This window comes from Hesperophylax consimilis, chromosome 25, assembly GCF_061612785.1.
Source record: "Hesperophylax consimilis isolate HC1 chromosome 25, BYU_Hcon_1.0, whole genome shotgun sequence".
NCBI classification, from domain to species: Eukaryota; Metazoa; Arthropoda; class Insecta; order Trichoptera; family Limnephilidae; genus Hesperophylax; species Hesperophylax consimilis.
This window is the reverse complement of record NC_142860.1, coordinates 16,606,326-16,633,136: the sequence shown is the minus strand read 5'-3', so window position 1 is coordinate 16,633,136 and position 26,811 is coordinate 16,606,326. Positions and strand designations below refer to the sequence as shown.

At 31.8% G+C, this 26,811-nt stretch overlaps 1 protein-coding gene across 1 annotated transcript; it reads left to right on the top strand.

The window, feature by feature from the left end:
• Window positions 1–3,118: 3,118 nt before the first annotated feature.
• On the top strand, window positions 3,119–10,388 carry Osi8 (Osiris 8). Its single transcript, XM_089646770.1, has 2 exons — window positions 3,119–3,588; window positions 10,021–10,388. Exons 1-2 carry the CDS (start codon window positions 3,163–3,165, stop codon window positions 10,372–10,374), a joined length of 780 nt encoding a protein of 259 aa, XP_089502896.1. The 5' UTR covers window positions 3,119–3,162; the 3' UTR covers window positions 10,375–10,388.
• The last annotated feature ends 16,423 nt before the right edge of the window (window positions 10,389–26,811 follow it).

Here is a 26,811-nt window from a genome sequence, read left to right as displayed (position 1 = left end):
TTCTTGCTCTTTCCTGTAATTTACTGCTCCAACTACAGCTCTTCTCATGCGTAAAACGTTTGCTTCAACCTTTTTCCTTATATGAACTGGTACAAAGCCTTTAGCGTTGTTGGTTTTTTTTCCAAGTGCTTTCATTTTGTTGCAAAAATTGCGGAGTAAGTGATTTTTGCACTCTATTTTATGTACAATAAGGTTAGGACCATATGGCATTTGTTGCATTATTTTTTTCATGATGCTGGAGTCGCCATCACCAACTAGTTTGTTAAATTTCAATCCATGCATTTCCATGCTTCTCGAGAACCCTTCTGCTATAATGTGGGCTTCCATGGCATGAGCTCGGAGCAGGCAGTCACATGTATATACCTACGCACAAGTTGCGATGTGACTGAGATGATGAGTCAACAGCAGGCGCTCTAGTTGCGAGTTGCGAGTTGCGACATGACTTTTTTATGTGTGCAGCAACCTGTATACACGCACCCACAAGTCTCATTTACTTGTGCGTGTGCAGAAGATGAGCTCGGAGCAGGCAGTCACATGTATATAACTACGCACAAGTCGCGATGTGACTGAGGTGATGAGCGAACAGCAGGCGCTCTAGTTGCGAGTTGCGACGTGACTTTTTGTATGTGAATACCGCACAAGAGTCCAAACTGCTCCCGTCTGGAGCCAGTGAGACTGTGGATTCCCCAATTGGCGACTTAATTGGACTAGTATTACAAAACCCTGCAAGCTGATAGCTGATTTGGCCGTAACTAAGTCGCCGCGTGTATCATTATTTCTCCAGACAATTATTTTATATTATATTTAATTATTATTCTTTTTAATGAATATTATTTTTAATATTGTGAAACAACATAAATTAATTAAAATCAATTTACTTGCGCACGCCGTGATTTGAATCCGAGACCTCCGGACTCGAAGTCGAGAGCCTTACCCCTCAACCACGGAGGCAAAATAAATGTATCTACGTACATATTTGTAGTAAGTAATAATAATAATAAAGTTAAGTACAATACAATATTAAATAATGTAGACCTCGCTATTTTATTACGAATATGTACCTAGGCACCTACTTAATTTTTGGAATAAATGAATAACAGTAAATGAAATAATAAGAACTGATCGCGATAATTTGACGCGAAGTCGCTATCCGGCGCGGCGCGACGTTTCGTGCTTCGAACACCTGCAGCCACGCACACACACGCATTGGGGTTCACCAATACACCGATAGCGCTTTTGCTGTGTCCGCTGAGATGAACGAAATAGAAATAATTTTTACAAATACCTATCGTTAAAATTTCTCGGCGCTCCTGCGCGCTCTTAAGGACGGAGGAATGTTGAGCACTAAAATCTAATTTTACTTCTGAACGATTATCCATGGCTTGATTCAAAGTCGTTATTTATGTGGAAACCTTTTTCTTTTTCTGGAACTCAATTTAAATTTTGATTAAGATAATTTAAACAAGAGCAGCCTTCCAAAAAAACTTAGCGTAAATATTACGCGGCACGTAAGGTCAGAACATTGAAAAACTTGACTTATTACCATGGCGTTTTTTTGGTAAAAACGGTATTAAACCAGACTCTAGGCCGGCTATTCCACACCAACGTTAAAGCAATAACATTATATAGTGAAGGGATTAATGGTTATAAATAATTTTATAGCCAAAAGAATTACTAAATTTTGTTATTTTGATGCAGTTCTCTTTTGAATTTTATTTTACAAACAAACAATTTTCTAGCATATTGTAAATGTCAAAATATCGGTCTTATTTTATTGTTCACGTGCGGTTTCTATGGATACGGGCCAGTCACAAATATAAAACAATGCCACTGCGAGCTCGCAGCAAATTTAACGGGTAAGTTTGTTCCTCACACTAAAGATTTTTAGTAGGTTTGTCTTGTGCATTTTACACCAGGACTCACTGTAAAAATTATCTTACTTAAATCTCAATTACAATATCAACGCGTTTTCTGTCTGGAATTTTCAGAAATTAGTGTAATTTATATATCGAGTTAATTGGCTATAATTTTTTTTTGAAAAAACAACTTTGAATGTAATAGAAACGTTGGTGGATAATAGTCTGTTCTTAATTGTCTTATTACTATATTCATTTTTGTACTACAACATTGAATCTCGCAAATTTTATATCACTGACTCAAACCATTTAGTCAGTAGACAATACCCTCAAATGTAAACGGAGCATTGTAATTATTTCGTTTAAACGCCTCTCAATTCACTGCGAAGTGCCTTAATGAGGCTTTAAAGGTTTATTTTCCAGCTGGATGGCTTTCGAGCAAACTAACAGAGACAACATCAAAAGAGAAATGAAAATTTACATTTTTCGTAAAGCATAATTTTTTGTGTTTATTACGGATATCGAATTAAGGTTAAAATTAATTTGGTTAATACTTATATGAAAAATATTAGTATCTTGATATAAATATCATCTAGGTACCTTTATCATACAATTAGATTACATCTCAATAAAAAAAAAAAATGTAGTTGACACAGTGAAAAGAAAGCCCTTTTATGGACGTTTTTGTCCTCAATTTCTTCTTATCATAAAAATTTTACATTTTAACCCCGTAGTACTAAATTAGTATGGATCATTATTCATGGAATTTGCTTTTTTATGCAAAAAATACTTTAAAAAAATCTTTAACAGGACTAGAAATAAAAATTCTATGATTATAAAAATACATATAAATATAAATAAATATATATATTTAAAATATATAAATAAAAAAAATATATATAAAAATATATAAAAAAAATATATATACATATATTGTATCTAACAATATTTTCACATATAAATATATTTTATATTATTTTAAGTATCTAACAATATTTTCCTTCTATCGCCCATCTTCCTTTAGCTTGGGTGGACTTATATGTTTATTTTTGATTGGTATAGGTTCATGCTTGTATGTAGTAAGTTTACAGCACTTATTTGATGAGCAATATATCCGTTGGCAAATTTTCAAGTGCCTCAGTGTACAGAGCATAAACAAGTGCTCCAAGTACTGCCATAACCGAGGGGGGGTTAACTCCATCATCCGCGTATATAACGCTCCTCGTCACTACATTTATCACAGTCGAGTTCAATTCATCAAATCGGTAACATCTGTATCACAAACGGTGGTCTTTACAACAAAATCATGTATGCTAAGTGTTTTGTGCTTCTATGCCTTTTCGGCGCTAGCGTCGCAAGATCGACACCAAATAAGCAAAACGCAATCCCACAGGAAGAAGGACGCTCTGAAAACGACGCCACTTCATACCTTGGAGACTTCAGGTTCTTGCTGAAGACCTACCACGATTGCGCACAAACTGATCTATCTTCTTGTTTGAAGTTGAAGCTTGTTACTGCTTTGGATAGAGCCTCAAGGTCATTCAATGATGTATCCATTTTGGAGGGAGTCAGTTTTGTTAAGGATGGCGCCGCTCCTGTTGATAAGTCCCCGGCAAAGTCCGAGGGCGAGCTTGAAGCATCTCTGCCAAGGAACCTCAACGAGAAGGAAGACACCCTTAACGGTCTGATCCTTGAAAAGGTTTTCGGATTCTTCCAGTCTCATACCTTACAGGTAAAGAAATAACAAACATATAATTTTCACAGATTTTTTTACAGTACTATTACTTGGAATGTTAATTTACTTACCAGCTGCATTTAAACGACGCCCGAAAATGCCATTCCGGAGGCCAAAGGATAACTAGCATTTTTAAAAGCTTTTAATTTTTTTGTTTATGACACAAGTCAAAATATCTGCTTTATAATAAATGAAAGTAAATCCTTTTTTAGATTACTGTGGAAAAAATGTCAAACATTTCCCCAAAAGAAATATTTCATTAACAAACCTCCATGTAAAATTTGTCGGTACATGATTATTTTTATATTGGGTTGCATTTACAACAAAAATCAAAATAAAATACATTAAAGCCATGCCACAGAATAAAAGTATACATCTTCAACTTTCATATTATATGAAAATATTATTTACCTTAAATATATTATTTATTATACTTCTTTTATTTGTTTTACTTCTTTTCAAAAATAAAATTACTTTCAAATCATTAAAATCATTACCTTAATATTACTGATTCCAATACTTTACCTAACATATGTAATACAATTTAAGTAGTTTCGTAATTAGAAAGAAACAAACATGTTATAACGTAACGATAGTATCTCCGAACACTTTCATTTATAATTCTAATCTCGCAAGTTCAAGTTATTACTCACATTTTATGCAATGCTGGCTCTTTTGTGGTTTGACAAGATTTGTGACAAAATAATTTAATGTTGATATTAAATCTTTTTTCGTCAATATTTATACTGACTCTGCAAATGCCTACACACTTAATTAAAATTTTGACTTCTTAAATAGTTGTAAAATTACTTTGTGGCGTCATTTTGATAATATTACGTAAATGAAATACTTTATGTACACCACTTTTGAATCAATAATTTTCTACATGTTTCAAAGTCAATGGCTTCTTCATCAGGATAATGAAAATTAACGAAGAATTTAATTTTAGTTTATTATTAGATTTTTAGTTAGTGGTGCAGGTTATGTAGATATTAAACGGAAATTAAATATATTTTATCCATTTCAGTTTAATATCTTAGTTAGAAAAACCTGAAAATTTGAGTGATGTTCAAGATTGGAAGATACTCTCAGTTTCGCCCTGGTGTAAGATCACTGTTCAAAATCAAAACGTTGTTTGAAATGGCTTTGGCCGTACTTGATGACCAGATTTGAATAGCCCACTTGTCGCTTTTCCATCTCCATCCCCTCCCCATTACCTTCAGTCCCACAATCACCACAATCGGGGATGCCATAGTCTTATTGGCTCCAGATGGGTGAGAGCAGTTGGGACTCTTGTGCGGTTTCACATTAAAAAAAAACAATTCAAGACCATTAAAAACAATTTACAAAATGTCTAAATCCGGTTTAAAGCTTACGTGTCTAATGAAAATAGAAAACACATTAAAATTTTCCAGTTCAATTATTTTAATAATAATTGTACTATTACTATCAAGAAATCGCTCAAGTCGACTAATCTAAATCAACCAATAACTGAATAGCAAAAAATCAATTACTTGTGATTATTATCATTGCTAACCGCCGTAATAAAACTTTCTTAATCTGGAGCACAAGTTTCTAAGAAAACGTGGAATTATTACGGAGAAGACCACATTTTTATACGCATCAGTGAGCAGAATATACTCGTTTTCTCATATATTATACTCGTAAGTTGATAATGTGGGCCAGAGCGTTACAAAGCAGTATCATTCACATCTCTGTATCAACTTAAAGAGATAGACATGTCTACCTGTCTTGGTAGATATATGATATCTCAATTTATATGCGATCAAATTAAAGTGGTTGGGCGTGGTGAAAATCATCTGGACTAACGATTTTATAACTCTTTGTGTGCCGGCATCATATTATCGTGATGCGCCAATCGATTCTATTTTTATAGTAACTTACTTGTTTTTTGAAAAATTGTGTTATTGTTAATTGTAACGTTTTACCAGACAATGTGTATGTTTCCTCAGATTAACTGGTTATATTCAAAGAAATGATTTTTTGAAAATATGCTTAAGGAGAAGAACTTAATTGAAGAAGAACTTAATAGACTCACTTCACATAGTGATACATTAGATCGTATAGTTTCAAAGATAACTATGAATTATACTTTACACCGCTAATCCCAGTTAAGGAACTATTTCGCCTTTGGATGTCAGTTGAATTGAACAGAAACTGTCACTTTATTTCGCGAAAGTTCACATAATCAATTTTCACTTTCGTACGCTTTTGCTCTCAATGTATAGTTAGTAAATATCGATTTTAAGATTTTGGCAATATTTTTAATAATTAAAAAAAAATTATTTGTAATGAAAGAAAAATATGAATCATCGCGAGTTCGTCATAACCGTTCAATTTCTGCGCACTATTGGATCTAAGCACAGCATCTAATCTAATGCCGACGAAAATTATTTCACACTGGGCCTCCTGTGTAAAAGTAATATTTGCTACGTTTCCACCCTTAATTTAATTGTCAGCAGGCATCTCGTATCTCGTCAATCTTCAATAAAAGCAATTTCGATCTTCTATAAAAGCAATGTCAATCTTCAATAAAAGCAATTTCGATCTTCTATAAAACCATTGTCGATCTTCAATAAAAGCAATGTCAATCTTCAATAAAAGCAATGTCGATCCTTCGTACGACCTAGTCTTAAATGGTATATGATATTTTGTTTATTTGACGTATTAAATTACATCGCTTAATATCGTTCGGTGTGATTCTGATTTCTAATAATTAGTTTATTATTTTATTCCAAAACATACAAAATAAAATAATACTTTATTCAAATAAAACGAGTAAACCATACTTGGCTCAATAAATCAGACGTTTTAGTTTAAATAAACCATTAAAACGTATCCGAAGTATGAAAAAGTAATCAATAAAAAAGCATGGCCAATTTTCTCCACTATTAGAATTAAATCATCATTTAAGCAGTTTAAGACTTTCAGAAATAGAGCTACAAAGCAATCGGAGCATCGAAAATATATAACACCATAAAGTTCTTTTTATAATAACACTCTGTTGAATTATTCAAAACAGACTATGGCGCTATGAGAAGAATCTTAATCATTTATAACACGCGTTTAACGAGGACACGCATGTTCCGGTGTTTATTAGAGCAAGGAAAGAAATTCAAATTCCTTAACACATTTTCAAGTGAAGCGACCACCACAAAACACGTTATCTTCATATTATTCTTCACCATAATTATCTCAGCGTTACTTGCCAGGAAGGAATTCGGCCTCCTCTATGAATTATCTCCATCAGAACTGGTTCATAACCAATTTTCTTTAGTCCTCAGGCCTTCTTATCCTGCTCAAATCTTATTTTACGCTTTCAGTCTACATCTCGTTTGATCTGCTTCAAGGGCGCTTCCTCTAAAGCAGTGATTGTTGTTATCCTGTCATCAGAAATTATTTTCTCATATCCATTTCATAACAGTCCTTGGGACTTATGGAATTTATCTATGGTTTCACTTTCAATTAGATGATTGAGTCAAGGGTTAGTGGTAAAACGATTTCTGTAGGTTAATGTCTAAGAGTGATGATCACGATAAAACATTTTCCGCAAGCTGGATTTCGATCTGTTTTTTTTTTCAGATTTCATAAAATACAATATCTCATAATACAAGATCGTTTACTTTTGTTTTATTATTATTTTATTGTTGCAAGAACATTTTGTTCAATAACGGTTGTTGGGTCATTGAAAAAAAAAAATAATCAGTAACATAAAAACATGTATGCACTTTGATCTGTGCGGGGGATTTGTGAGATTTTGGTATTTTCAAATATATTTTTTGTAAAACTGTCCATAACCGTTCTTCTTCATTGTGCTATATTGAATTAAAGTATTATTACAGCACTTATTATTTGAAATTGAGTGACAAGAAGTCAAACTAGCTTACGCGACGAATATGAAGAAGTGAGATTATGGCTCTCAAAATTTATGGTTAAAATTTAAATCAAATTTTAATTCACAGTAAATCCGTAGAAACCAAACAAGCCTAAATAAAAGTGAAATAAAATCGTTTTTTTAATAAATATTTATTAAAAAACTATCGTAATCAATAAAAAACTAATCTTCATATTAAAAATATGCTTAATTAGGTGCACGATTCTTCTCCCCAAAACTGTCATCCTCAAAAACTGAGGAGAGTGATTTATTTGACATTATTCATAGACCTGTGTGGCATAAAAGTTTATTATGAAATCGATATTACAAAAAAAAACGATGGGGCAGCAGTAATAAAGCTTAAAATTTTGAAGTAAAGGCGATTGTGACGTAAAAAGGAACACCACATGACTCCAAATTTATCATCTCATTTTTTTGTTTTGTTGTATAGGCTCGTTTGGCTCTTTACCACTCAATTTAACCAAAGCATTTTTTCCTTCTCTCCCAGATAAATTTACACCACACAATTTTTTTTGTAGCTTGCTTTATTGAGTGCTACAATACAAATTTGACCCAATAGATTATATTATATGATTTGTCGGCTCATTATCGATCTGAGCTTAGTGATGTCAATCGACCCGGCAAAATATTAGTTTATCAACTAATAATATTAGTCGACAAACTTATATTGTTTTTTTGTAAGGCTCACATCATTGCAATAATACTAATAGTCAACGATGGCATGCGGAGATACTGGTATTTTAGACGAGTTAAATATTTCAATGCGTAAGCTAGAATCGAACCAAATAAAAGTATTTCGTAAAAAAAAACTAATAGTTTATCGAATAAAACAAAAAAGTGATTCCACCCATTTCAATAAAAAAATATATATTTTCCGAAAAAATTTGCCGGATAAGTGCTAAAATAAAAGTACTAATTTTTATTAAGTCACATAAAATTTTCATATTATATTGTTTGTGCATTTTAAATAATCATTTTTTTAACATCGATTTAAACTAATCTCAATTTAATAAAAATTTGAGTCTTGTCAACTTGCCATGTTGAATTTTTAATATCTTAATTCACGATAACATCTTTAGGCGAATCAACCCAGTATTTCGCAGTATCACTTGTGATAATGTATTTAGATAAGTACCTAACTGTAAATCCTGGCAACTGGAATTCACTGCGTGAGTGTGTCACTTTATTGTGTCCATTTTGAATGCAAATTTCCTCTGTGGAATGTATCAGACCTACCCACAAAAATCTCCATAACCACAATTACTCCATAATGTGCCAAGTTTGATGCCCGTAAGATCTTTGATTGTTTTAAGAAATGCAAAAGAATAAATTAGAAAACTTTGTGGTTCAATGGAACTCTGATCCGTGAAGTGACGGCGTTTCACCATTAATTAATACCACAGAATACATAGTATTTAAAAAATGATTGCAATTTTCATTACGACAAATGACAAAATATTCTGTACTTGACTTTCTGGTATACAATAAATATAACTAACTAACTAACTAACCATCGCGCCGTTTCCCGCAGGGGTAGGCAGAGAGGACGGACCGCCAAAGAACTCGGTCTTGGCACACACTCCTTGCCTCATTCATATTCATTCACCGTCTCATACATACTCTTCTATTGTTCTGACTCTTGACATGGCCCGACTCAAGTATCTGATTCACTTGGTCGTGCCATGCCTTCCTCGGCCGTCCCCGACTTCTGCTACCGATTCCTAATAATCCAAGTACGATATCTGTGAACAAAATAATTTCACATTGGCATTTAAATTTTGTTACCTTTTGCGTATCAGATCTATGTTTTTAGCTAGATAGTTATGCTAGCTAACTTAATTTTACCATTGCTTTTTTTGTTATTTGTTTTTGGGGTGTTATGCCGTATTGCGCTAACTCCTTCTTTAGCCAACGTTTCGGACAGCATTGCAGTGTCCATCATCAGGGCAGATGTGTTATTGACATATTTAGTATAGTATAGTATTATAGTATAGTATTTTTGCAATTGATATAACACATCTGCCATGATGATGGACACTGCAATGCTGTCCGAAACGTTGGCTAAAGAAGGAGTTAGCGCAACACGGCATAACACCCCAAAAACAAATAACAAAAATACTTTTGGCCGTGAAAATCTTAAATCATATTTACCCTTGCTTGTCTGCGTACAAGATATTTAAGCTTTTCAAACTTTTATCAATCACGTAAGTTTTTAGATTCTCACGGCCAAAAGCATTTTTGTTGTTTGTTTTTGGGGTGTTATGCCGTGTTGCGCTAACTCCTTTTTTACACATCTTCGGATCTACCGGATCTGCCCTGATGATGGACACTTTTATCAATCACGTTTAAGTTAAGATTATCTCTGTGCTGAAATAATGAATTGTTCTTCATATTTTTATTTACACTCTTAAATACTTACCACAGTTAACAATAATAACACAACAAATTTATATCCTCATTTTACTATGCACAACAAAATGTTTTCATTTACTAATATTTACTTGTTATTCCAGATGAAACTTCCCTCGGCCGAAGAATTCCAGCGTTCCCTGACCGAAGAAGGCCGTGGTAAAAAGAAGAAACTGGCCCCTCTGCTTCTTATCCCCTTACTCATCGGAGGCACACTGATACCCCTCGCCTTTGGAGCCCTGGCACTCCTAGCCGGCAAGGCTCTGATCGTCTCCAAGCTCGCCCTTGTCCTGGCTGGCATCATCGGCCTTAAGAAACTTTTGTCTGGAGGTGGACATCACGAATCGGGACACGAAGTTGTCGTCCAGGCTGGACACTCCGGATCCGGATGGTCTAGGTCTTTCCAGGAAGGTCAGAATTTGGCCTACAAAGGATATGCGCCAAAGCCTTCCGCGTAATTTATTAAATTTGCATGGCCAGGGTTTTTCCAAAAAGCCCATAACGTGGCCCACAAAGGATATGCACCAAATCGGCGTAATTTATTAATTGCCAATTTATATACGAAATAAACGACTAACTGTTAAGATTCTTCTAAACAAGAGAAAGGAAATTAAAAAAACGTGGTGATTTGATAAAACATGAAACCGTTTGATACAGGTGTTATCAGTTCAAATACGAAAAATTCATGCTAACGTAAGAAATATTGGGTAATTCGATCACTATTGTCCTGATTTAATAACCTCAATTTAATAAGCTATCTTCTCGTGAGTATCTTTTATTTATTTCGACGACGAACAATCACAATGTTTGATTACTAACGCAACGAAACTAAGTAATTTATTTGGACGTAATTTAATTATTTATTGAAAACTTTGTATGTAACTTTAATTATATTATTATTTTTACCGTATCCTTGAAACCAAAAAGAGATAGAAACATATTATTATATGTTCTAGTTAAATACCGATTACAAACATATTTTTCTATGAAACACTTTCGGCACTTGTTCATGATTCAAAAGTAAATTAAAAAATAATAATTTAAATATTAAATATAAGCCTGTAATACTTTTCGAATGATTTTTTATTATTTTTATTTTGTTGTAAAATAGTCAATATTTTTAGTTTTTTTTTTACTTTCTTGTGATGCCAAAATATTTATTGTTAAGTTTTTTTCATGTTTCACTCCATCAAGTGGAATGAATTTTCCAAATATTATTTAATTTTTTTTCTGTATTTAGAAAAACTCGCTCACTCAATAAATAAATAATGTGCCCAGAGTAATTATTATCAAATAAAACCAAATGTTAAATACACACGTCTATTTATTACGATCGACAAAAGAATCGATTACCAGTTTGTTTTAAAATAACATAATATTTTGTTAACAACAACGATCTTATCTATCTTGTAATACATTATCTACAAGTTTTTATTTAATTATAGTACCAAGCTTACGTATGTATAAAAAATTGAAAAAATATATATTTATATGGATACTATCACTTCGACTACTCTATGCAGGTAAGGTTTTAATTCAACTTGAATAATAGTTTTCGTTAACTCCCAAGTGGAGAGGACAACATAATATATTAAGATTAGACAAAATGTCACGTTCTTAGAAAATTACTATCTGGCGTTTTTAGTACCTCAATCTATTTTATTTTTTCTTAAAAAGACGTAGATAATACAGGATTTGCAAAAAAATGAAAGATAGTCCTGCAAAACTGCCACATGGCTGCTTGTCTGCAAGTTCTTCTTTAATATATAATATGTATTCATTAAAATGAATAAGGAGTATAATCATCAGTTATTCAGATTTTGCAAAATCTGGCCTTATGTATATATACATTAAACTAGTTTTAGTAAACACAAATTTTCAATGACGAAGTCAGAATTGTGTGAACATCCGTTGATAATTTAATATTATTGTAGAGATTTGCACGTGCACACCGACCTATGTAATATTATTGTTGAGATTTACACGTGCACACAAACCGTTGCAATATTATTGTAGAGATTTGCACGTGCACACTGACCTATGTAATATTATTGTAGAGAATTACACGTACACACAGATCTATGGTACTATCTATCGTACTTCAGGATGTCATCTTTTCGGAAAAGAAAACTAAGTCAATCACCATGGTCAACGGAGAACACACGTAGCCTATGTATATAGTTTGTAATGAATCTAGTTATAGAATTTCCTGTCTGCCCAAGAACCGCAAGATAAGATCGAGAAAAACTCAGATGTAGCTCTAGCTAGAATGAGGCTAAACAAATTGAAAACACATAAGTCAGTTCTACTACTGAGGCCATAATCCGCTAGTAGTGGCTCTATTATTGGCCGACTGAGTGGATATTGAGCCCAGAGAGATACCTATCGAGCAATACAAGCGGTGAGCCTACATTATAAAATGATGTATTACTTATTGAACATAATATTATTACGTTCAATAAACAAACTCCACGTTCTCCTGTTTTTAAACTGCTCTTCATAGTAGGAACTGGTAACAGCGGCAACTGAAGTAATAATAAATTGTTGAATCTGATATTTGGTCGGACGCTTAGTATAATTTAATAATTTGCATATTAGATTATTATGTAAAAATAATGTACTAATTGTGTATATATTATTAAATTATGGTTGAAGACAGAACGTTCTCAATGCTACAAAAAACACAAAATTTTCAAAACATTCTGTTAAAGATAATTTCCTAATACTTCTACGGTAAACAACATCACTTTCAGCCAGAACTCTGCAGTATTGTTAACATATAATGTCTGAAGAGTATTGCATGTTGAAAGCATAAAAATATCTTTTATCGTTACCTCTAAATGGCATAAAATAATCTGTTAATCCGCGTCTGTCTGTTTGAGAGAACAGTTTTTTTCCAAACTACGCAAAAATATTTGATAGGGTTTTGACTATCACTTAAAAGATTTCTTCCGGAAGGTTTTTATATATAATACATGCATATTATATTTAAAAATAGAGAAAAGTTTCCGAGTAACGTCGAGTTGTAGTAAAAAGTAAAAATTAAACCATAAATGTAAATGAAAAAGCCATAATGAAAATTATTCTTCAAGTCCCTGTAAGAAATAGAATGGATGAAATCTTAAACATCTCAACATCATATCAATTAAACAACTCGACTAAAAATAAAACACATTTATATTTATTAACATAAAACATACAAGATATAAAAAACTAACAATTATATTAGAAACACTAGATCTCAAGGTCAAAAAAATATCCAACAAGCAACTAAAAATACCACATCAACATCAGGACAGATGTGTAACGGATGACTACCCTGATGATGGACACTGCAATGCTGTTCGAAACGTTGGCTAAAGAAAAAGGTAGCGCAACAAGGCATTATACCCCAAAAACAAATCACTATAACACTTTTGGCCGTGAAAATCTCAAATCACACCAAACAACTTTACAATTACAAATACAACTTTACGGCAAAAGAGCTTCCTATACCATGGTACTAAACTCTAAAACAAAATCCCACTCTCATTCAAAAATAAAAAATGCATTATTACATTTAAATCTCAAATAAAATCTGGATGAAAAACATAGACAGATAAGAAATATAAAATATACTGACACCAATACATAAAATAGTTTACTATACAAAGGAATACAATTCACTGCCTGAAACCATTAAGTCTGCACAAATTGATAGATTCAGGCTGATTGCAATAAATATTAATAATGTACTAAATTATTTAGGAAACAAACTGAGGAACATTAAAGCATAAACAAAAATTATACTTTTATTTTTTTACTGGAATTCAATATTTGGGCAGAGTATTGGCACATTGCTAGTCAATCCAAGGGAGCCTGGTATGCCTCAATACAAAGGATTATCCGATCAAAACCGTGGTTTCAACAATTCCCCCATTTTTCCAAAAAAAGAAATTTCTTCACTTATTCGAATGAGGATCGAACATTGTTCCGTTCTTTCCCACTTTTTTAAAATTCACGTCCTTGACTCCTCAGATTATACATTCTGTGGTCTAGAAGTGGGAACTTTAGATCACATATTTTTTGGTTGTCCCTCTAAACAAATATCCTCTCTTCTATCAAGCTTTATCTAAAACTGCCTCCCCTCCATTCAACATCTCATCTCTTCTAAGTCTGAACTCGACTCCAATTTTCATTATAATTTTGAAATTTGCCTATTTAAATGAAATTAATATTTGAATTCACCTTTCATTTCTCCATATTTTTAAATGATAGCCAAGAACATAATAATAGCACCCTTAAAAGGTGAAAGCCAGAAATAATGAGAAAATTAAAAAAAAAACTTTTAACTGCAAATTGCTATATTTAATTATTGAAGACAGTATTATTTTTTTATAATTATTTAAAAAGTAAAACGTCAAAATGTAATATAAGTAGGATTGGCGATTCTCAAACGAAAATTTGAAACAGAAAAAATCCATTAATTAGTGAAATAAATAAATAAAGTTTTTTATGATTATCCGATTTAAAACAATAAAATAAACGACGGATTAAGTATTTTAAATTATCAGTTGAGTGAGCTGCATTTAAAGGATTTCAAGTTACAGTTGAGAATGTCTACATCTCGTAAGGCATTGTGTGTTTTATGTTGAAGAGTTTTGCGTTAATTTACATTGTGGTATTCTAAACAAGTCTTTCGATCTGTTGGTTTATTCAAGGCAACGAAATGTAATCTTTTATAACAGATACGATAAATCAACAAGATAGTCACGATTTTGCAAAAGATTAATTCATCTTATACAAAGCGGTAGCATCAAATAGACGATCACTAAAGCAATACGATAGGTATTTGATAAAACCACATACTTTTTCAACTTCCGATTTTATGTCCGGGTTAAATCTTCCCCGTAGGAAAAACTAAACCCTTCCACACACTTTTCCACAAATGATTATCTAGTCAATCAACATTATGCAAGTGCATTATATAAGCAAAATAAATACAAAACAATACAAGAACAACACGTCAACTCACCAGAGATCAAATGGGAAAATAATTCACCGACTCCAGATATTTACATATCAGAGGGTTCGGCTCGGTAGAACTCCTAACAGGGCCTATAAATCCTACCGATCCTTCAACGTAAATATTTAAAAAGTCTTTCGTTATCCTACATGTATTCAAAATGACCGACATTTGCATCTTTATATATAAATTTTTTTATAGATCTAATACGCCTAAATTTTTAATAAAAATTATATTTTTGATAAAACCACATACATAAATATGTTTATAATTACTTCCCAAAAAAATATTACAAAATTTATTTATTTTTACTTCATATTATTCATACCATTAAATTACAATAATATTTAAAAGAAATCCTCATCAAGGGAGATTTAAGCGACGACATCATTTTATCTAATTGTTACAAAAAAGGAAGCTTACAAAACATATCTTATTTAAAATGTATTTTTATAAATATATTTTAAATAAGATACACAGAAAATAACTGAGATACCTTAGATATCTTACACGCCTTATTGAAAATAACTATAATATTGTACACACAGCAGGGGAGATAGAGGGTTACATAAATACAAATTTTATTTAATATTCTCCAATATTCATTTAGAAAACTGAAGCAAGGACAAATGGAAAATATCGGCGTCTGAAAATATATTATTTGTATTTTGTCCATGTTCCTCCGAAAAAGTTTGTGTGCAGTTAGTTTTTGTGTGTGGAATGTGGAATAATATAAAATAGATAAGAAATATAAATAATAAGCTCCATTCCATACAAAGTTTTTCCAGTTTTCATACAAAACTTTATTTTGGATTTAGGGCCAAATAACTCAATTATCTTATATTTTGTTATTTTAACACGATAGGTTAGGTACAATTATTTTTTTGAATCAATCCAAAAAATGCCATAGTTATCTAAAAACATGAAAAATCGAATTCTTTAATTTATGGCATGTTTTTAATAATTTAAAATACTCGTACAAATAAATAAATAAAAAACCCAAGCCTGATCTAGATATTTAATATATTGTTTTAGATATTTATTAATTATTCGGATTGGTTGGGTATATTATACCTTATGGTTCATAACGTTCATAAAACTTCATTTCTAATGCATTTTAGCATAAGAAACTTCTGTGGCTTGACTTCAGTTAACTTGTATATTTATATCTATCGTTATATGATATAAAAGCTGTTTGTTTTTTACAAAATAAATAAATACACATAATTATTAAGATTGGTTGGGTAAATTAGACGCTATGGTTAATAACACAATTATTAAGATTGGTTAGATATATTATACCCTTTGGTTAATAACATAATTATTCGGATTGGTCTCAAACTAAAAATTATTTTTTGTATGAAAAAGACCGCGCGGTCGTTCATCTTAAGCAGTTTAATATAACTTCTAAATTGAAATATCTGAATCGTTAATTCATGCCATTAATAATAATATAAGTTATTACTCAACCACAATTCAATTAAATCGAGTTTTTCTTTTGTGAAAGCTACGTACTCCGCCTAGCAACCTGCGAGTTCATTAAACCAGTGATAGAGACATCTTACGGTGGCAATGAAAATCACATTTCAAGGTTAAGGTGAAGTGGTTTAGAACTTGGGTAATCGAGCAAAAAATAGTTATGTACAACATGATAGGAGAAAATAAAAGAAATTATTGCATGTTTTGGTTTATTTTCATAGACGGCGCACTCGTAATATTTCAGATTGTTGCTTTGTAATATAGCATTATTTATTACATAAGTATATTTTTTGTAGACTTGAGATGTGAATTTTCAAAGATAAGATTATGATAAAATTCATATTATATCACACACTAGGTATATGAAAAGAGAGTTGTTTGTATTTTTTTTAGATTTCTAACCATCCATCATACCCTTTTCATTACCAGAACCTCCTCTCCCCAATTTCCTTAAAAGACCCTTCACATAGCATTCTTAAAAATGACCTTTCTTCTTTGTTAGGAATAATTTTTCAGTAAAGAATATTATGTTTTCGCATCGAAATTAATTTCATTTTATAAATAGGTTACCGTTTATTTGTAAAATGCTTAGGATATTTTCTCGAATGTTAAAAAAAATCTTGATTGTCTTTTAATGTATTTATGGATCTTTTTTAATATTTGAAACTGTTATTTCGTGGTGGAATTCCATTATAAATATATATAAAGAACACAATTTTAACCTTTTTTCCACTTGTTTTTATTTGACCGTGACCGGTTTCAGCCTGTTAGGGCCATCTTCAGACTGGTACAATTTTTGTCTTAAACTAGGGTTTATATACACAGGCAAATTACATTGAGGGGAGGGGTTAACATAGTAGGTTGGTTTGAATAATGAGGGGTTTTCGTGAAATATGATATTTCCCAAATAAGTATTGTTATTAAAATCAAATGAATTTATCTGTAGAACTATGATAATTATGCATATTAGGACTATCAATTTAAGGATTTACCCAACATAAAGTTATCGGTAATCTATTGTGTGGTTAGGAAACATATTTTAATGGATTTTATATAATTCAAATACATATTTAGGATAGGTGACATACTGATTATAATGGATATAGCAGTGGAGATTTAGCAACTGATTCTAATTTTGTGTTCATAACATTGTTGGAGTTTACTTTTTTAGCTAGGCGGGTTATCTCTAATGACTCTAGCCTATCTAATTTATTACCTTTGTCGCAGGTATGTAAAAATTTTACATCTCTATCCTTGTCAAACGAGTGTTTATTCTCAAGTAAGTGTGTCGCAACATTCGACATTTCGCCTTTGTCATTTACCCAGCTTGAAAAATGTTTAAATAAATAAAAAATAAAAAAAAACATTTACCCAGTTTGAAACCGGTCACGGTCAAATAAAAACAAGTGGAAAAAAGTTTAAAATTGTGTTCTTTATATATATTTATTTATGGATCATAAAAAAATATTTTAAAAATATCAATTTATACAGTGATAAAACTTTTAAATTGGCCACATTCACCGACTATTTAAAAAAATCCATAATTCATATTCAAAACTACATTATTTTAATTGGCAAATTTCACGTTTATCAAAATGCGAATAATTAATAATTGCAATTTGCGAAATAACTTTCGTTGGATATACTCGGTGGCACTTATAAATTGCACAATGTACTGATACTAAATAACGTCAGGTTTGTGGTATGGCAGCAATGGTTCAAGAACAACGGAAGATATGGGCTTCATATTTAAATATATTAAAAAACTCACCGATCGTCTTTTGTGATGGCGTATATACGATATGGCGTATCGTCGCTGAAAGACAGGGAAGTAATTGGTTTAGTAATAATATTCATCCAAGTAAGATTCCTTCTCTTTTACCCAATAATTCTTGGCGTTACAGCTTACTTTATCAGCTTCATAAGATGTTAGATGTTGACTTCTGAGCTCTGAGGTAGAGATTTAATCATATAGCTTAACACGTTCCCGGACGAGCATGCTATAGCATTCGCATTGGATAGTTTAATTATGTCGCGGATGCTATAGCATTCGAAGTTTATTAAGTTTTTTTGTCAGATATGCTTGAGCAGTTGCTTTATCCTTATAAAATATAGGAAGTCTATTTCTTACTGTCACTGCTGACACAACCACAGATCGCTTTCTGTCAAATGAGACCTTTTCTGCACACAAAGATAAAACAGTGTTTACGTATCATGACGGAAATGCTAGAGCAATCGCAAAAATCTAATACAAAAAATAGTGCCAAAGTAGGGTGACTCACTGCCCGTGAACGTGTTAAGCTTTGTTTAGTAACCAATATGAAAAGCCAAGTTCTTTTTGTTATGATTTTCTTCCGCCTCATGGCATTCCTTGAACCGATGTGTCATAGTTCCACTCACTCCAGGTAGTGAGAATATTGTAACGTGTAGGAATATAAAATAAAAAAAGATATTCCTAATTATTATGCAGTACAGCTATGATTGGGCTAGTGAAAAAGCTGCTTGTTGCTCAATACGAAACAATCTTACAACAATAAAGAAATAAATAAAGATTAACGGAAATTATTTATGGTTTATGCCACAAACAAATAATATTTTACGTATTCATCACCGCACTGCTACCGAATCGGCTATATTATCATCTGAGTGTAGCCACATGGTAGCGTTAATGACCTTTGAGGGAAACCAGCGAAAGTGTTCTGCGTTGACGGCAACGAGATCACGACTCTCGTACGCTCTGTGCATCAACCTGGCAGCACCGGGCACTAGGCTACTGGGGTACTACGCACAGTACGATCATAAGTAATTAATGAAATTAATTTATTAATTTAATAAAACCAATGATAAATGAATAAAATTATTAATTTAATAAAAGTCGTAATAAATGCATTTATTAATTTTACAATGGTAATACTAATTATTTTTTAATTAATTAATTTAATGAAGGGGAAACAACAATTTCTTGTATGATTTAAACTACGTTAGATGTTTAAAAAATGTAATTTTTTACTATAATTGTAGAAGCGAAAAACACTAATGCGGCAAATAACTCACCTACAACACAACATATTATTTATTTTCCTATCCACTACGAAAAAAATACTACGGTGAGATATTTTCCGTGAATCTTTGCTAATTTTTATTATCACCTTTTAATTGGATGATGTCAACGATTTGTCTTTATTTGACTTTATTTATGTGTTATGGAATATCATTTTTTTATAAATCTTTTCGTTAACGATTTAAATTATCATAAAATAAAATAGATAAGTGATCCGAGTTTTCCACCTGTTGCGACGATTTGTTTTTAACTATTACTATTCCTTATCCCGTGGTTAAGTATGATAAAATACTCCCCTACAAAAGGTTTAATTGGAGAGTAGATTAATAATATTTTAAAGTTCAATCAAAACAGTAAACACTTTCACGGCTATGTTTTGTAGTTAAGTGCTTTATTTTAGACAAACAACGAACCTAATAAAATTGTTTACTTAAAAGCTTATTATTTGTTTTATTTCAAGGAAACTGCTCTGGTTCATACAATATTTATATGTTATATTCTTTTTATTCGAATACATGTATTTTTTTATTATTTATTGAGTTAGTTTATACAACATTTGAATATAAACTAATATAAACAAGATATTATTTCATTTCGTAACATAAAATATTTGTCAGTTCTGGGATTTTGATTTCTTCATATGTGGCAATCTAATTCTATTTACATTTCTGGTTTCGTAATTATGAACATCTCTATTAAAAACGATTTCATCCTTAAAATATTTTGGCAATTGGTTGTTCATGACTTTATGAAACAAAAATTAACACATTAAATAACAGTCTCTTTTTAATTGGAATCCAATTTAGCTGCTCTCTTATTTGATTAATGCTTGCGTATTTGCCTTTTCCTAGTATACATCTCATAGCTCTATTCTGTATAGCATCTAGTTTGTTAAAATTTTCTTCAATGGACAAATATAACATAGTAGAGCAATAATCTAAATGTGGAGCAACTATAGTTTTATAAATGAGCTCGGTAGTGTTTCCATTAAGTTTATTTCTTAATCTTCTAAGAAAATTGACTTATCCATATGCTTAGTAAAATAAAATTAACAAAATAATTACACAACTTCCTAACATTTAGCTAACTTTTTAAACCCCACATTGCGTACAGCGCACATAACATTTCGCCCACCACACCGTTAGCAGTAAATCAGCATAACATTATAATATGTCTTCTCACACAGTAAAGTAAACTTGCCACCGGCCACCACCACCACCACCAGCGTTGCGTTTGTAGTGGTGATATGTCCGCAAGAAGTAAGGTAGTTGACGCTTCCATATCCGGTTATGGCGGATGTAAGAGCAGCATGAATGGGGCCTCGGCGAAGGCTTAGCAACTAAAGGATTCGCGTTTCATCATTCGTTCTGTAGGGAGGTGCAGACTTTTTATTATTTGTTTTTAATAATAATAAGAGTGAAACTTCGCAGAAAATGCTACAAAATTCAATTTACGTTCGAAAAATGCTACACAAATAATACATCTTCTTTTTGTTACAAATGGTATAATCTTAACCTCCCTTGGGATCTCCTGTACAGAGGATTGTATTTATATGTATATACATATATAATTTAATCATATGAATACTGCATTATGAAGTTACTGAAAGAATTACAAAAAATATATATTGTGTTGTTTTTTTTTTATTGTGGTTTAGTGGTTTCTGTTTCAGTCTGTATTTAGTGTTAGTTTGTTTTGTTCTGTATTTAGTGTTAGAATATTTCAGTTTAGATTTATTGTTAGTATTTTTCAGTCTATATTTAGTGCTGGTGTGTTTCAATCAGTATTTGGTGATTTTTTTCTATCTGATCTCCCTGTATTTTGAATCTAGCCTTTTTTAATGGTATATATTGTTGTTATTTTTTAACGATAACTGGATTTATTGTATATGTTAGTACCATAGTATTAGAAGCTTTTTTGTCCAAATATTGCATTCGTAGTTGTTTGTGGAAATTTTTTGACACTGAGATCTAGTTTTCTAATATAACTGCGTGTTTAATATAAAATATAATAAGCATAAAATATGTGTCGAACATCTTAGTGTTAACAAAAAAATACACAAAAAACTAAAAATATCACGTGGCAGCTTGTCTGCAGGTTCTACTATTTTTATCAGCCAAGTAAAAATAAAATATGACACATCGACATATACAACAATTGACGGCTACCATGGTCGAGGGGTAAGGCTCTTGACTAGCGATCCAGAGGTCGCAGTTTGTGCAAGTAAATTTTATTAGATTCATTTGTGTTTTTCACAATTTAATCTTTTAAAATAATAAACTGTATATTAACGGCACAATCCAGGTAAAATATGCTCTCAATATTGCCCTGGTGTACACCACCATTCAGAATTGAAACATTGCATGAAATGGCTTTGGCCGTGTTTGGTTACCAGATCTGGAAAGCAAAGTACTCTCTTCTTTCTCATCTCCTTCCCACTATCTTCAGTCTCACAATATACCCCATATTCTCACTTTTTTCAGACGGTTACGAGCAGTTAGTTAAAAATAATAATTTTCTAGAAAAACAACGCCCCTCAATGAATGTTGCCAAAATAACTTTTTATTTTTCTTCTATTTTTTAAATTCTATATATCTATATGGAATCCATTCCATTAGACTTATTTATTACAGGACATCTCTTACAACGGGAAACCTTGTTGTTCTAAAAAATAAAAATAAGTTTTTTACATAGACCTTTGTTACATAAAAGTTGTTTGCGAACTTACTTTGTTGTCATGTCTATGAGTTCAACATACTTTAGATAGGGATGAAAGAGAAAAAATCAATTATTAGCAAAATGTCAGATGATCCCGTGGAGTGCAATCCATGACGGATGAAAAGATTTACCCAACCTAAAAAAATATTCCTCTAACATAAATAAAATTTAAAAAACAATATATATTTTTCAACACATTCTTTTGAATTTCGATTTTTTTCTCGATTGAATGAAATCTAATCTTGGAAGTGGAAATTTACCCACTTTCCAGAATCTGATCAACCTGAAACTTGGCAGATATACTCGTTATTGATAACAATGCATTCTTTCAATATTTGGTGGTTTTGACACCTACATACACGAGCATGTACGCATTTCTCAGAAATGTGATTACATTATAAAATTTTACGAAATAAAAATTAGTACCGTGTCGAATTAGGATTTGGCTTCTGGACTAGTTGTTCAATGTTCACTCAATTTAGTCATTCCTCGGGAAGGAAAGTTCAAACCCCAGTCAAACCGAAAAAAGTACTTTTAAGTAAAAAAGATGTATTATTCAAAGTTTTTTTTTGTTTCTATATAATATATTTTTATTCATAAATGTGTTACAGTAAAAACCACTTATTTTTATTACGGGTTGCTTTTTTATATGAATTTGGTAAGAAATGTATACTCATTTATGCGGTAGCCACAACAATCAGAGAAAAACATGGCAAGATAAATCTCTTTTAAATATTTTATGTAAAAATCTTACCAGAAATATACACAGCCTAACTTCAGTACGTACATACTCATTAAATGCACTTACAGAAATGTGTGTTTTATGTAAAAATCTTACCAGAAATATACACAGCCTAACTTCAGTACGTACATACTCATTAAATGCACTTACAGAAATGTGTGTTATGTAACCTTCCTTTGTCTTGACAAAAAAGCAATAATCAACGAATAAAATTCTTTAATGGTTGAAAAATTATTTGTGGCGTCATTTTTAATTATTCGCAAATTAAATAATTTGCATAGGTACACCACTTTTAAATAAAAATAATCGGCATGTTTCAAAGCCAATGGTTTTTTTGCCAGGATAATGAAAAATATTTGTTTACTTAATGTTGATTTTAAAAATACATGAAACATGAAGATAAAAATGTATTTTTATTTACTAAATATTTTTGCCAACTCCTTCGGGGTAAAGATAAGATGAAGTTATATGAAAATGTTAATTGAAAAAAATAGGTAGGTGGGTACTAATAAATTTTCACACGATAAAGTAATATAATGAAAAAAAAGTATGATAAACAAATTATCTGGGAATATATATTATGATCGACTCTTAAAAGTGTATGTATCTGAAAGACTTTTAGCAAAGTTGATTTTTAATATGAATATTTATTTATTGAGTTTATCGTACATACACATGTGAAATCTTTTTTTACTTTTTAAATTTACCTTAATAAGTACCCATTCTTTGTTTTGTTTTTATTAAATTTGTTAATTAATTATCTTTAACTCAATAAGATCAAAACACACCAACTATTAAAATGAATAAACTAAAAATAAAAATGATTTATTTTTCATCGCTAAAATTTTTTATCAACACAATTTAAATTATGACCGAATCTTATTTGGACAAGCCATCGTCGCATAAAATATAGCGGTTATGATTTTTATTACTCACATTAAATTGAGGTTTGATGATTCAGACAAACAATGGTATTAGTGATGACAAGGATGCGGATCTTTTCTTTGACAAACGGATATCGATAAAAAGAAAGTTCTTACATACTAAGCAGTTTGGAATGTTTTTTTAAATTATTATAAAGATTTCAACATGATCGTCATTCGTATTATTTTAGGCTCGTTCCAAAAATATACCAAAATGCATCCAAAAAAATTGGAATTGAGAACTCATTTCGAATTTTGTTGTTATTGTATAAAAATGTTTGCAAAGTCATTGAGACTATTGCAACCCTAGTTGGGGATGGTGTGAGACGGAAAGTTGAGAAAGAGCAGGTTATTTTGTTTTTGGAATAATTATCCTGTTGAATGTAACAAATATATTTGATAATTTTTTTTAATGAAAATATGACGTGAAAATATCTTTAAAATCAATGTTGGGTGTGCGGCAAACCAATCGATCCTAAATGAGCGATAGTTTCTGTCAGCGTAATTTCAAACTTCAACAACTCCGCTAAATACAGACAAAATGCAGTCATCAGATTCTCGTTTTAAAGGGATGAAAATTTATACCAGTACCGCTCAGGCGTTTATGACAACCGAATGGTCATTTCAAAGCCACATGCATTATACTTGTCAAAACTCTAAACAATACATTATTTTGCAAATGAATTAAGCGATTGAAAACAAAAAATTATATAATTTCAATAAAAAATAATAAAATAAATGCATTAAATACTATACAATGTGTCCGACACTGCTTACCTACAATTTTAAATAAAATATTAAACCTTCAAAGCTCCCCAAAATTTTAAAGACTTTCAAGTACACAGGTAATAGTTTTCTTCCGGGTTATTATCATTCCTACCTACCATCCCTTCCTCTTTTTTAAATACTATCTTTTGGGCAGTACCTCTATTATTTCCATTCCACTTTTTTAAGCTGATCACTCCATTTGCTTGTGTTTAGCTAAGCGAAATTTACTACACCAATAATCCTTTATCATGGCTTTATTATTTGTCTATTCACATTCACCTTTTAAGTCATTTTAGCATTGCAGGTGCAGTAATTTAGTAGCACTTTGTTGGTGTTGTATTCTAGCATAAAACTACCGTTGAGTTTTCTTTTTGACCACGGTAGAGGGTAGTTTTATTGAAACTGTTCTGTAAATGAACAGTAATAAATGTATAGTAATTTTTCTTTGCTTGAGTGGGCAGCTATACCTTATTTTTTCAAGACACGTAGTGTCTGTTAGTACCAGCGTAGGTTCCTAGTCAAGTACTCACCTAACCGGATTTTTTAGCAATGTCTCGTATTTCCGGCTAAGCAGGTAACTAATACGGCAGTTTTTTTTTGTACGAAAAGAACGGTTTTTTTGGTTGGCAATTTGTTCTGTTACCATGTTAGTAGGTAGTTAAGCAGAAATTCTACGAGCCTATGAAGAAAAAAAAATAAAACCTGATGATAGCGAACACACCCATTTAATTATGGGAGAAAATTGAGCAGGTATATATATTCCTTACTTCACTGTTAAGCTCAATGTAACAAACTAATACTACATTATGGTAAAGCAATTTTCAATATATGTCCCCTATTTCTAGAACAATCGGAGAGTTTTACAAATAATAACTACCTATCCTAGACTAGATAGTGTAACTCATGAGTGTGTGTTGAGACGAAATGTAACCATGTGATGACAAGTGGAACCTTAATATTTCAAGGAACAAATAGTATTTGATAACGACTAAATGGTCTCCTTCAACGGAAACAATCTTCCCAAGATGCCTTCCATTGCTTGGTGTAACTCTAAGTGACCGGGGACTCCATCGCAGCCAAAATCAAGTTGGCTTCTGAAGCTGGGTCTACTGCAAAAGGGCCATGGAAACCTCAAGAAACGGGCGGTCCTTTTGACAAACGGATATCCCATCTTAACAAACGGATTGCAATTTTTATGGCACAGGCGTCAGGTAGACGCTCCATGGAACATGGTGCATAGTAGGGAAATACGCGCCCGACATATGTACACCATTGAAATTTATTACATGAGATAAGGTAGCTTCTACGACTCGTTCTTGAGTTCAGCAGCTCGGCTGTGGAACCATATGCTGATCTCTTTGTTTTCTCCCTTCTACAACATGGGGTACTTGTAAACGCATTTTACTCCTTCCTCTCCTAAAAAAACTTCGCACAATATCCCCAAAGATGACATAAGTCCTGAGGGAAAGTATTTTCCGCAGGGCCTCCTGTGAGTCGAGTTAATGTATAAAAAAAACCCTATCAAACGGTACGGCATCATCTAATGGAATGAGGTATAATAAAATGAACCAAAAATTTTAGATCCGGTGTTAACCGAGCTTAAGTAATTTTAAGCAATCTTTCTGGTGTCGGTTCTTTAGATAAGTGAGACTGCTGGTGTATTCCATTCGAACAATCTACAAATTCATTTCACACGTCAAATAAGATAAAGGAGAAAGTTGTTTTATTGTTTAATGTGAATACATCACAAGAGTCCAAACTGCTCCCTACCGTCTGGAGCCAGTGAGACTATGGCAACCCAAATCGGAGTATCAATTGTGAGTCTGAAGGTAATGGGAAGGGGTAAGAGATGTGGAGGAGAAGGATGGGAAAGTTCTGGTTATTCAGATCTGGTCACCGAACACGGTCAAAGCCATTTCAAGCAACGTTTCAATTCTGAATGGTTGTCTTACACCAGGGGGATACTGGAAATATTTTCCACTATTCTATATATTATGAGTAATTTTTGAAATTGAAAAAATTTATGAAATAAAATTTATTTGCCCACGCCGGTATTTGAACCCGCGACCTTCGGATTGCTAGTCGAGATCCTTACTAAAAACCACTTTATATGAATTTAATTGTTTTTATTACTTTTTATGAGAATTTTAATATTTTGGCTGGGGCCCTATTGATTGGACAAGCTACTGCTTTGTGGAT